The 11401-nt window shown below is 45.7% G+C and overlaps 1 protein-coding gene across 3 annotated transcripts in view; it reads right to left on the bottom strand.

Annotated features, from left to right (window-relative positions):
- Positions 1-663: 663 nt before the first annotated feature.
- The window catches only part of ATXN1 (ataxin 1), a 461092-nt gene continuing 450354 nt past the window's right edge, over positions 664-11401 (bottom strand). For all 3 annotated transcript variants that reach the window (XM_017887085.1, XM_017887086.1, XM_017887087.1), the window contains one exon: positions 664-1287. In XM_017887085.1, coding sequence (XP_017742574.1) covers positions 757-1287 — 531 coding nt within the window. In that variant the 3' untranslated portion in view covers positions 664-756. The remainder of the gene's footprint in view (positions 1288-11401) is intronic.

Raw genomic sequence — 11401 nt, 5'->3', positions numbered from 1 at the left:
CAACACCCCGGTGACATCGCTGCACTAGTAAAAGCAGAAATGAAATCCCGCATGTGGCAGTTGCTCTTTAAAAAAAATATATATCAGTGCAGTCAGGCCCCATAGGGGGAAATATATATCTCTACAATTAAAAGTTGCTTTTATTGTAAAATAGGTTGGAGAGAAAAATGTTCTTTTAAATGGTTAACTTTCCAAATCTGCCGTCTGACACGTCTCCGCGATGCCCTCAAGCTGGGTTCCTGATGTTGATTTTGCACGTGGGAACCCCAGGAGGACACTGCTCTGAACCCCCCGTCCCATGCCGATAGCAAGAGAGTGAGGCAGAGGGAGGCAGAGAAAAAGAGACCCTCACTCGCCGCCACAACGCCTGTGCACCCCCACATGCGTGCACCCCTGCAGGACCCTTCCCACGGGACTTTTCTCCTGACACTAGCGGGAGTCAGCGCCCCTGGCTGCTTCTGGGCCGCTACAGAAAGCAGGCGCTGTGCAGCCCCTTTCCTTTCTTCCCCGGGGATGCGTGGAGCCCTGACTGCTCCTGCTGTGCCCTTCCTCCCGCCCGCTCACTGACAGACACTCGTGGAAAAAGCATATGCACCAGTCTCCTGCGACACACCTGCTGTAACTCTAATGACAAGGTTAGAACAGAAACCTAAAATAAGAGGATAACATGTAAATACTGTGTTATTTAGCCTACAGTACAGTAATCTGGATACAAATGATAAGGGAGAGCCACGTTTCCTTTCCCCCACGCTGCCTCTACTTGCCTACATTAGACCGGCCTTCAATGCAAATCTTAACCTCCTGAGGAATTAGAGAAGGCTTGGGAAGAGTCAAAGGTGGTTCGTCTTCTGACTTCTCCAGTTTGCGGCTCTCCGGCGCCGACCACCTCCTCTTCCTCGTTGCCGCGGGCTTGCTGGGTTCTATTTTGGTGAGGAAGGGCGCTGCAGGCAATCCCATTTTCTCTGGAAACTTCAGTTCGCCATTCTCAGAGAGCATCTGGGCACTCCCCTGGTTGATTCCGTTTTCCTGCTCGGCATACCTGTGTCTGCTGCTCGCCAGGCCGTCGGCCTTTGAGTGCTTCAGCAGGACGCTGGCGGGATCCACGGGCTGGCCCTTTTTAACAGAGCCGTTCTTCAGGTTCTTGAGGGTAAGCGAGATGCACACATCCCCAACTGAGAGTTTGGAACACGGCAAATCAAAGAGCTGGCTGGTTCTTTCCGGACAGCAGGATGACCAGCCCTGTCCAAACACAAAAAAAGGATACTCTACCAAAACTTCAACGCTGACCTGTGGAAACAGGGAGAGACAGAGAGAGGAAGAAGGAAGGGAACAAATGAAAACATTTTATTCTTGTTTGATTTTATGCACACACACATGTATGAACTCACACGTACACACATAGACACACACAGGCTGAATGGGGGAAAAATGACTCAGTGTGCAAACCTCCCTCTCCCGCAGTCACACACTATAAATGAGGCTCTTCACTTTGGGTTGTACCTGTACTTACCATAGGCAGAAGCCAGTGAAAAGACCATCAATATTCAAAATATTCCACCAAGTGTTAGCTCTGTAGCTGGTCTCTGTTAGAACCAGTCAATCAAACCCCAGCAATGACAGAACACCCACTTAGCTTTCAGCACCGAGCTAGGCTCTGCAGGTGGCTCAGAAGCCCAACATGGTCTGAGATTTTAGGAGCTCAATGGACAGCTGTTATTATCATACAGGACAGGATTAGACAGGGATCAGAGTGAGACTGTAGGTGAGTTCCCAGAGGCAGGCATGATGTGTTTATCATTGAGTCCCCAGCTCCTAAAAGGATGCTTGGTGGCAGGGCACAGTGGCTCATGCCTGTAATCCCAGCACTTTGGGAGGCCAAGGTGGGTGGTCACTTGAGGTCAGGAGTTCAAGACCAGCCTGGCCAACATGGCAAAACCCTGTCTCCACTAAAAATAAAAAAAATTCGCCAGGCGTGGTGGCGGGCACCTGTAATCCCAGCTACTTGGGAGGCTGAGACACAAGAATCGCTTGAACCCAGGAGGCAGAGGTTGCAGTGAGCTGAAATCGTGCTACTGGGCGATCTAGCTTGGGCCGCAGAGTGAGACTCCGTCTCAAAAAAAAAAAAAAAAAAAAGGTCAATTTTCAATATCCTTTCTAGATGTAGTAGACTAGGTAATTTGGACCAACCCTCCTTCTGAGGACAACTAAAAACTCTGAACAAAATGTAAGCAAACAAATAAATTTAAAACTCTGGACAAAATGTTTAAACTTTTTTTCTGATAGTACTGGACAGCAAGTAAGATAGTAAAAAGGCCAGGTGCGGTGGCTCATGCCTGTAATCCCAGCACTTTGGGAGGCCGAGGTGCATGGATCATCTGAGGTCAGGAGTTTGAGACCAGCCTGGCTAACATGGCGAAATCCCGTCTCTACTAAAAATACGAAACGTAGCCAGGTGTAGCGGCAGGCATCTATAATCCCAGCTACTCAGAAGGGAGAATCGCTTAAACCCGGGGGACGGAAGTTGCAGTGAGCCAAGATTGCGCCACTTTATTCTGAGACCAGCCTGGCCAGCATGGTGAAACCCTGTCTCTACTAAAAATACAAAAATTAGCCAGGTGTGGTGGCAGGTGCCTATAATCCCAGCTACTCGGGAGGGTGAGGCAGAAGACTTGCTTGAACCCAGGAGGCAGAGGCTGCAGTGAGCCGAGATCGCAGCACTGCACTCCAGCCTGGGCGATAGAGTGAAACTCCGTCTCTCTGTCTGTCTCTCTCTCTCTCTCTCTCTCTCTCTCTCTCTCTCACACACACACACACACACACACACACAGTTCCTGGGTTGGATCAGGAAAGGATGATGGCCCAGGCAGTTGAAGCTGGTGTTAGGGGCCTGTTTTCTCCTGAAGACACTTGAACATTCCAAAGTGGAGCAGTTGGGAAACCAAGTGGGTTTTTGATGATGTTAAGAGCATAGGGAAAAGGTAATGAAGTTTAGGGTACACCAAGGGAGGGTACTCTCTGGTGAACCCCATTCTTTTCAGTTGTGACCCCAAAGCACTGTCCCTTAGAGGTGACAGTGAACCACAAGCCAACAGGCCTTTCAAGGTCTCAAGCTCAGATTTGACTCATCTGAGTTCCTAAAACTGGATTAAGGTCTTGAATTATTTTCACAATTTTGCAAATAAAAGCATTCAATTTAAAAAGGGGGGTGGTGGTCATGAGGAGACCAGATAACATGTATAAACACTAATAAAATATCAGATCTTAAAAACGGATGCTCCAGGGCTTCTCATATAGAGTCATACATATAGACTTTACAATGACTATGCTTACAATATTTAAGAAGATTAAAGACAGCTTGAGAATTTTGATAGGAAACTAGGACCTGTTTGTAAAAGATCCATGAAGCCAGGCATGGTGGCTCACGTCTATAATCCCAGCACTTTGGGAGGCTGAGACGGGGATGATCACTTGAGGCCAGGAGTTTCAGATCAGTCTGGGCAACAAAGTGAGACCCTGTTTCTACAGAATTTTTTTAAAAAATAGCCTAGTGTGGTGATGCGCGCCTGTAGTCCCAACTACTCAGGAGGCTGAGGCAGGAAGATCTTGAGCCCAGGAGTTAGAGGCTGCAGTGAGCTATGATCGCAAGATGCACTCCAGCCTGGGCAACAGAGTGAGACCCTGTCTCTAAAAAAATTAATTAATTTTTAAAAAGATCTATGAGAATTATAGAATTAAAATATACAGCCATTGAAATCAAGAATGCCATGAGTGTTCCAGTTGAATAGATGTGGATTAAGAAAGAATTCATGGGCCAGGCGCGGTGGCTCAAGCCTGTAATCCCAGCACTTTGGGAGGCCGAGACGGGCGGATCACAAGGTCAGGAGATCGAGACCATCCTGGCTAATACGGTGAAACCCCGTCTCTACTAAAAGATACAAAAAACTAGCCAGGCGAGGTGGCGGGCGCCTGTAGTCCCAGCTACTCGGGAGGCTGAGGCAGGAGAATGGCGTAAACCCGGGAGGCGGAGCTTGCAGTGAGCTGAGATCCGGCCACTGCACTCCAGCCTGGGCGACAGAGCGAGACTCCGTCTCAAAAAAAAAAAAAAAAAAAATTCATGAAGTGGATTCTCTAACTAGAACTTTAGAAAAGACTCCACAGAGTGAACATAGAGACAAAAAGACGGTTCATATGGAGGAGAGGGTAAGAGACAGATAAGATAAATTGAGAGGGGCCAACAGACACATAATTTGAATCCTAGGAGGAGGAAGAGAGGGGAGGTAATAGGGCAGAAGTAATATTTGAGGAGGTAACGGCTAAGAATTTTCCCACACTGAAGAAGGATAATAAAACAGTTTCAAGAAGGCCTAGCCCAAACAGGAAAAATAAAAAGAAATCTTCACTGAGGCAGATGAGAAATAAATTGCTATAAATCAAAGACATCTCGTAAACTACACAGGAAAAAAATATCATTAAAAGTCTCTAGAACAGGCTGGGCATGGTGGTTCATGCCTGTAATCCCAGCACTTTGGGAGGCCGAGGCGGGTGGATCACCGGAGGTCAGGAGTTTGAGACCACCTAGGCCAACATGGTGAAACCCCATCTCTACGAAAAATATAAAAATTAGCCGGGCGTGGTGGCAGGAGCCTGTAATCCCAGCTACTTGGGAGGCTGAGGCAGGAGAATTGCTTGAACCCGGGAGGCCGAGGTTGCAAGATCATGCCATCGCACTACAGCCTTGGTGACAACAGAGAAACTCCATTAAAAAAAAAAGCCTTTAAAACAAAATACATATTACCTCCAAATAAGCAACAATTGAACTCACACTTTACATCTCAACAAAAATAAGGGAAGCCAGTAGACAATGGAGACAATGGAATATCTTTACAGTGCTAAAGAAAAATAACTGCCAACTGAGAATTCTGTATGGAGCAAAAAGGTCCTTCCAGAATGAAGGCAAAATAGAGACACGTTCAGACAAACAGTGATTAAAAGAATTCACCACCAACAGATCTGCATTACAGAAAATACTAAAAGGTGTTCTTTAGGTAGAGAAAAAACAAATCTAGATTGAAGTTTGTACAGGGAGGAATGAAGAGGAATGAAAATGGTAGATATGTGGTAAATCTAAATTAATATTGGCTATATGTAACAATATTTAAAATATTGTTTTTTTTTTTTTTTCTTTTTGTGAGAGGGAGTCTTGCTCTGTTGCCCAGGCTGGAGCGCAGTGGCATGATCTCGGCTCACTGCAATCTCCGCCTCCCGGGTTCAAGCGAGTCTCCTGCCTCAGCCTCCTGAGTAGCTGGGACTATAGGCACGTGCCATCATGCCTGGTTAACTTTTGTATTTTTAGGAGAGATGGGGCTTCACCATGTTGGCCAGGATGGTCTCGATCTCCTGACATGATCCACCCGCCTCAGTCTCCCAAAGTGCTGGGATTACAGGCGTGAGCCACCGCGCCCGGCCTCTGTTGGATTTTATACACATGCAGACACACAAAACCACACATACATAATTGAAGTACCAAAAAAACTTTAAAAGTAGTAAATTTCCACAGATTGTGGCTTTTCTATTTCATCTTTTTTGTCTCCTTTGTTAACTCTGATTGATATAGTTGTGATACACTTCTAGAATGACTTTACTGGAGCCACACAAGGCATGTTTTCAGAAGAGACAACTAGAGTACATTCATATGGCCGCCTGTAAGCATGAACCCATACGCCTGTGTGTATTACTGGCGGGAAGTTTCATTGTTCTGGGCCAGTTTTATAATGTGAAGCAAGCTAAAAGTTTTTGAGTGCCTACTGTCTGTCAAGCTCTCAGGTACAAACTTTACAAAAAGTATTTTGTTTAATGTTCACAACAGTATTAGTATGGAATAGTATAGATACTCCAATTTTATAAATTTTATGAATAGTCACAGAGAAATAAGTTACTTGCCTAATGTCATAACTATTAGCTGATGGGTTTAGGATTTTATCCCAGTCTTTGGCCCCCAAACCCATTTTCTTTTTTGTATGCCTCCTGACCTCTACCCTTGTGAGCAAAGATATTACAATGTCACCAAAAGAGATGAACTCAGCATTCCCGCTACCCCCCAACAGTGGTGAATATTGCCTGAAATAAGTAGGATCCAAAGGTATGAGCTCATGGGCTTGTTCCATGGTACAGATAATTGTGATGTAGTGTCTGCCTTATAGCCACTCATACAATTCTAGTTACCCTGTACAACAAGTGTGCGACACTATTCAGTTTCAAAACTACATTTACATCACACACACAAACATATATGTGCATATATACATAGACAAATACACTTACAAGTGACCGTATCAGATGGAGTTACCCACTGTATTCTAAGTAGGAGGACCGATCTGGAACTGGCTCCACAGATCCTCTCCCAAACCTTTCACAGCCATTAACAACATACACTGAACAGAAGGAAACCAATCCCACATCAAGTGGAGATTGTTTTGCTGCAAATCCAAGTCATAAAAATAAAACTCTCAGGTGTTAACATCTATCTCGTAAGACTCTCTACCAGAGTTGCTGTCTGCTTATTCTTGCCCATCACCAGGCAGAGGTGATGTGACCTTCACAAGACCAGAAGCCTTATTTCCAGACATGTCAGCCTCTTTTCTGGTTCTGTGTGTTCCTGGATAACTCCCTGCCCCTTTGTTGGTAGACGGCCGGACCCCTACCCATGGAGAAGCCCTTGGTGTGTGAGCCACATTATACACACTTCGCAGGGCAGGCAATATTTAAGTTTCTGAAAATAACATCTACTGTGTGCTCATAGATAAACCTATCTGAGGATTTCCACGTTACCAAGTATCTGTAGACTCATCAAGAAATGTCTACAAGCCTTTATAACAGGTACTATAATTGATTACTGCAAAAACCAGGATACAGATGCTCATGTTCCCCACTAAAGACTTCACAATGTTGTTGGACGTTTTGAAAAGCCTTTCATTATTTTCACATCTCAAAACTCCAAAGACACCACTCTTGTAATCCCAGCACTTTGGGAGGCTGAGGTACACCTGTGAAACAGCAAAAGAATGAACATAACGAACTCCATTTTTGTTTAAAGGGTTTTACCCTTTCCTGCATGTAGGCTAGGATAATTTTATAGTACCGAGAAAATATACACAAACAACAATCATGTACTTTTAGAAACTAACTCTGGGATTAAAGGGGAAGTATAAAAACAACTAACTATATATTGTTAAAGACTGATAGGAGTGGCTGGGCACGGTGGCTCACGCCTGTAATCCCAGTACTTTGGGAGGCCGAGGCGGGCGGATCACCTGAGGTCAGGAGTTTGAGACCAGTCTGGCCAAGATAGTGAAACCCTCTACTAAAAATACAAAAGACTGATAGGAGCATTGTGACCTGACCAAGGACAAAGAAGTTCCCAACCTTCTCGAACCCTCACTGGTACCCAAATGTCTACGGTCCTCAGTTGCCTGCCTTTGCTTCCTGCCAAAGGAGCTGTGTCACCCTGTGAAAAGATGCCACGACCAGTTATCAGCTGGGTCCATGAAAGCTAAGGTGGGAGCAGAAGATTATTCAGATACCAACCTCCTTGTCTCCCCCATAGCCCCTCCCATAAAACCCTCCAACCAGCCTAAAAAATTGGAGATGGTACTTAATTTTTAAAAAATTATTATTATTATTTCTTGAGATGGATTCTCATTCTGTTGCCCAGGCTAGAATGCAGTGGTGCAATCTTGGCTCACTGCAACCTCTGCCTCCTGGGTTCAAGCTATTCTCCTGCCTCAGCCTCCTGAGTAGCTGGGACTACAGGCATGTGCCACCACACCTGGCTAATTTTTGTATTTTTCAGTAGAGACGGTGTTTCGCCATGTTGGTCAGGCTGGTATCAAACTCCTGACCTCAGGTGATCCACCTGCCTTGGCCTCCCAAAGTGCTGGGATTACAGGTGTGAGCTGCCGTGCCTGGCCGGGAGATGGTACTTTAGAAGCCTAGCTCATCATCTTCTCAACTACGCTGGCTTTCCCAATAAACCTGCGTTTCCTCTCACCAACCTCATCTCTCATATTTGGCTTTTGAGTGGTAAGCAGCCAAACCTAAGTTCGGTTACAGAGGCGGGAGGGTCACTCGAGCTACTGCACCACTCTAGCCTATGTGCCAGAGCAGGACTCTGTCTCTAAAAACCAAACCAAACCAAACTCCAAACCTCCAAAGACAGGCCTTAGAATTAAATGCTGTGGTGTGAACCATAGCTAGAATAGCCTACCGAAAAATTCACGAGAGAAAAGTGATGGAGAGAGAGAATATTTGAGATATGCACTAAAATAAGATGAAGTTAATGGATTTTTTGTTTTGTTTTGTTTTTTGAGACAGAGTCTTGCTTTGTCTCCCAGCTTGGAGTGCAGTGGCACCATCTCAGCTCACTGCAATCTCTGTCTCCTGGATTCGAGCGATTCTCCTGCCTCAGCCTCCTAAGTAGCAGGGATTACAGGTGCCCACCACCACCCCTGGCTAATTTTTTATATTTTTAGTAGACACGGGTTTCCCCATGTTGGCCAGGCTGGTCTTGAACTCCTGACCTCAGGCGATCTGCCTGCCTCAGCCTCCCAAAATGCTAGGATTACAGACATGAGCCACTGTGCCCACCTGGCCTGTTAATGGAATTTATGTTAACCTAGATAGGCTTGGGAGATTCTTCTTTAATCACTTCAAAGGCTTCTCTTTGCTTCTTTTTTGCCTAAATTCTGCCTTTGCTTCCTGCCAAAGGAGCTGTGTCACCCTGTGAAAAGATGCCACAACCAGCTATCAGCTGGGTCCATGAAAGCTGAGGTGGGAGCAGAAGATTATTCAGATAATCTGATCATTGTAGGCACATATTGGATAGCCTGCCAGCCCAATGCTAGTTTTCTCCTCACTAATTAGTTTGAACTATCTAGACAATGCACTTTCCTCCGCTTGGAGTCTGAATGTATGTGAAGGAAAATAACTTTTTTTCCCTTTCTTTGGTGAAAGTTAAAATCTTGTTGCACACATCTCAAATAGGTACACTCATGTATTCATAGCAAATCTATTTTTATTTTATAATTCGGTGTGTCATAAGGATATATACATTCTTAAAGGTTAACTGATCATTAACGGTTAATGAAGAAATCTCACTGAGGGATTTTTCAGCGAGAATATATATAATCAAATCTGTTACTTGAAATTCCCTTGGAGAGGAGCCTTCTCCAGCTCAAAACATGCTGTCACTGCCAGCGGGGACTGGTTTGGATGTGAAACAGAGACGGTGTGATTTTGTAGGATGATGTCATCTTCAACTGGAACAATGAGTCTGTGAATTCTTTGAATTTAAGACCCATATGGGTGTTCCCTATGATGCCGACAGCTTCAAAATATTGTTATTATTATTATTATTTTGAGATGGAGTCTTGCTCTGTTGTCCAGGCTGGAGTGCAGTGGCACCATCTCGGCTCACTGCAACCTCCACCTCCTGGGTTCAATCACCTCCTGGGACTACAGGCATGACCCACCACACCTGGCTAATTTTTGTATGTTTAGTAGAGATGGGGTTTTACTATGTTGGCCTGGCTGGTCTTGAACTCCCGACCTCAAGTGATCTGCCCGCCTTGGCCTCCCAAAGTGCTGGGATTACAGGCGTGAGTCACCGTGCCTGACCTCAAAATAATATTGAGTGTTCCTAATGACACACATCAGGCTTTGCAGCTTTAGTAAAAGTTCAACAAGTGCACACCAAGCACCTGAGAAGTGTTAGGAAACTTAGAAGAGCACCTATGGGTTAAGACCTAGTTTTTTGCCTCCCACGAGGAGACGGAACATACATGCAAAACACAACACTTCACAAGGGCACATCTGGACACCAGTGACCACGCTATCTGATGATGTCCACTCAGATGTCGAACAGGCAACTCAAACTTAAAGTAACCTAAAACACATCAGACCTCCCCATGTGCCCGTGCCCGGTGGCCATCCCAGGTTCTTCCCCATCTCCATAAATGGTATCCCATTCTCCCATTCTTCTGGCTGTTCAGTCAAGGACCCGGGAATCACACTTTCTTCCGCTCTTTCTCTTACATCACATACATCCCAATGATAAACAAACTGTATGGGTTCCTTTTCCAAATACACCTAGAATGAGACTATTTTTCACTACCTCCACCACCTCTGTCCTGGCCACGTTGTGTCTCACTCGCTCAGTCACCATATGCAAGCTTGATGTGGTCTGCATGTGCACCGTACTCCCTACACCACAGCAACAGTGGTCTCCTTGCTGGTCCTTTAACCCCACTTGCGCCTTCCATCTGGGCACCTGCTACTCTCTCCATGCATTTGGAATCTTTTTTGCCTCACGTACTGTTGCCACCCACCCTCCTTCTCAGAGACAACTCCCCTGACAGCTCTATTTAAAATAACAACACTCTAGTTTCCATAGTTTCTCTTTTCTTTTTTTATTTTGAGATAGGGTCTTGTTCTGTTGCCCAGGCTGGAGTGCAGTAGCATGATCATGACTCACTGCAGCCTTGACCTCTTGGGCTCAAGAGATCCTCCTGCCTCAGCTGCCTGAGTAGTTGGGACCACATGCATGCACCACCATGTCCAGCTAATGTTCTGTTGATGATGCTAATGATGATTATTATGTAGAGAAGGAGTCTTGCTATGTTGGCCAGGCCAGTTTCAAAACTCCTGGCCTCAAGTTCCCTCTTGCCTTGGCCTCCCAAAGTGCTGAGATTACAAGCATGAGCCACCTAGCCTGGCCCCTTCTCCTCTTTATACCAGGGATCTCCAACCCCCAGGCAATGGACCAGTAGTAGTCCATGGTCTGTTAGGTACTGGGCTGCACAGCTGGAGGTGAGCGACCATTCCCCATTGAGCTCCACCTCCTGTCAGATCAGTCGCAAGCATTAGATTCTCATAGGAGCATGAATCCTATTGTAAACTGAGCATGCAAGGAATCCAGGTTGCGTGCTCCTAAGAGAATCTAACTAATGCCTGATGATCTGAGGTGGAACAGTTTCATCCCAAAATCATCCCCGTCCCTCTTCCCATCCTGTGAAAAAATCTTCTTCCATGAAACCAGTCCCTGGAGCCAAAAGGGGCTGTTTATCTTCTTATGCATTCCTTTTTGTTTACTTGGGTGAGACGGGCTGATCATGAGGTCAGGAGTTCGAGATCAGCCTGGCCAACATGGTGAAACCCTATCTCTACTAAAAATACAAAAAAATTAGCTAGGTGTGGTAGCGGGTGCCTGTAAATCTCAGCTACTCAGGAGGCTGAGGCAGGAGAATTGCTTGAACCCGGGAGGCAGAGGGTGCAGTGAGCCGAGATCGCGTGATTGCACCCCAGCCCGGGCGACAGTGCAAGACTCCATCCTAAAAAAAAAAAGAAA

This window comes from Rhinopithecus bieti, unplaced genomic scaffold (assembly GCF_001698545.2).
Source record: "Rhinopithecus bieti isolate Rb0 unplaced genomic scaffold, ASM169854v2 scaffold_16601, whole genome shotgun sequence".
In the NCBI taxonomy this organism is placed as follows: domain Eukaryota; kingdom Metazoa; phylum Chordata; class Mammalia; order Primates; family Cercopithecidae; genus Rhinopithecus; species Rhinopithecus bieti.
This window is presented reverse-complemented; position numbering and strand designations above follow the sequence as displayed.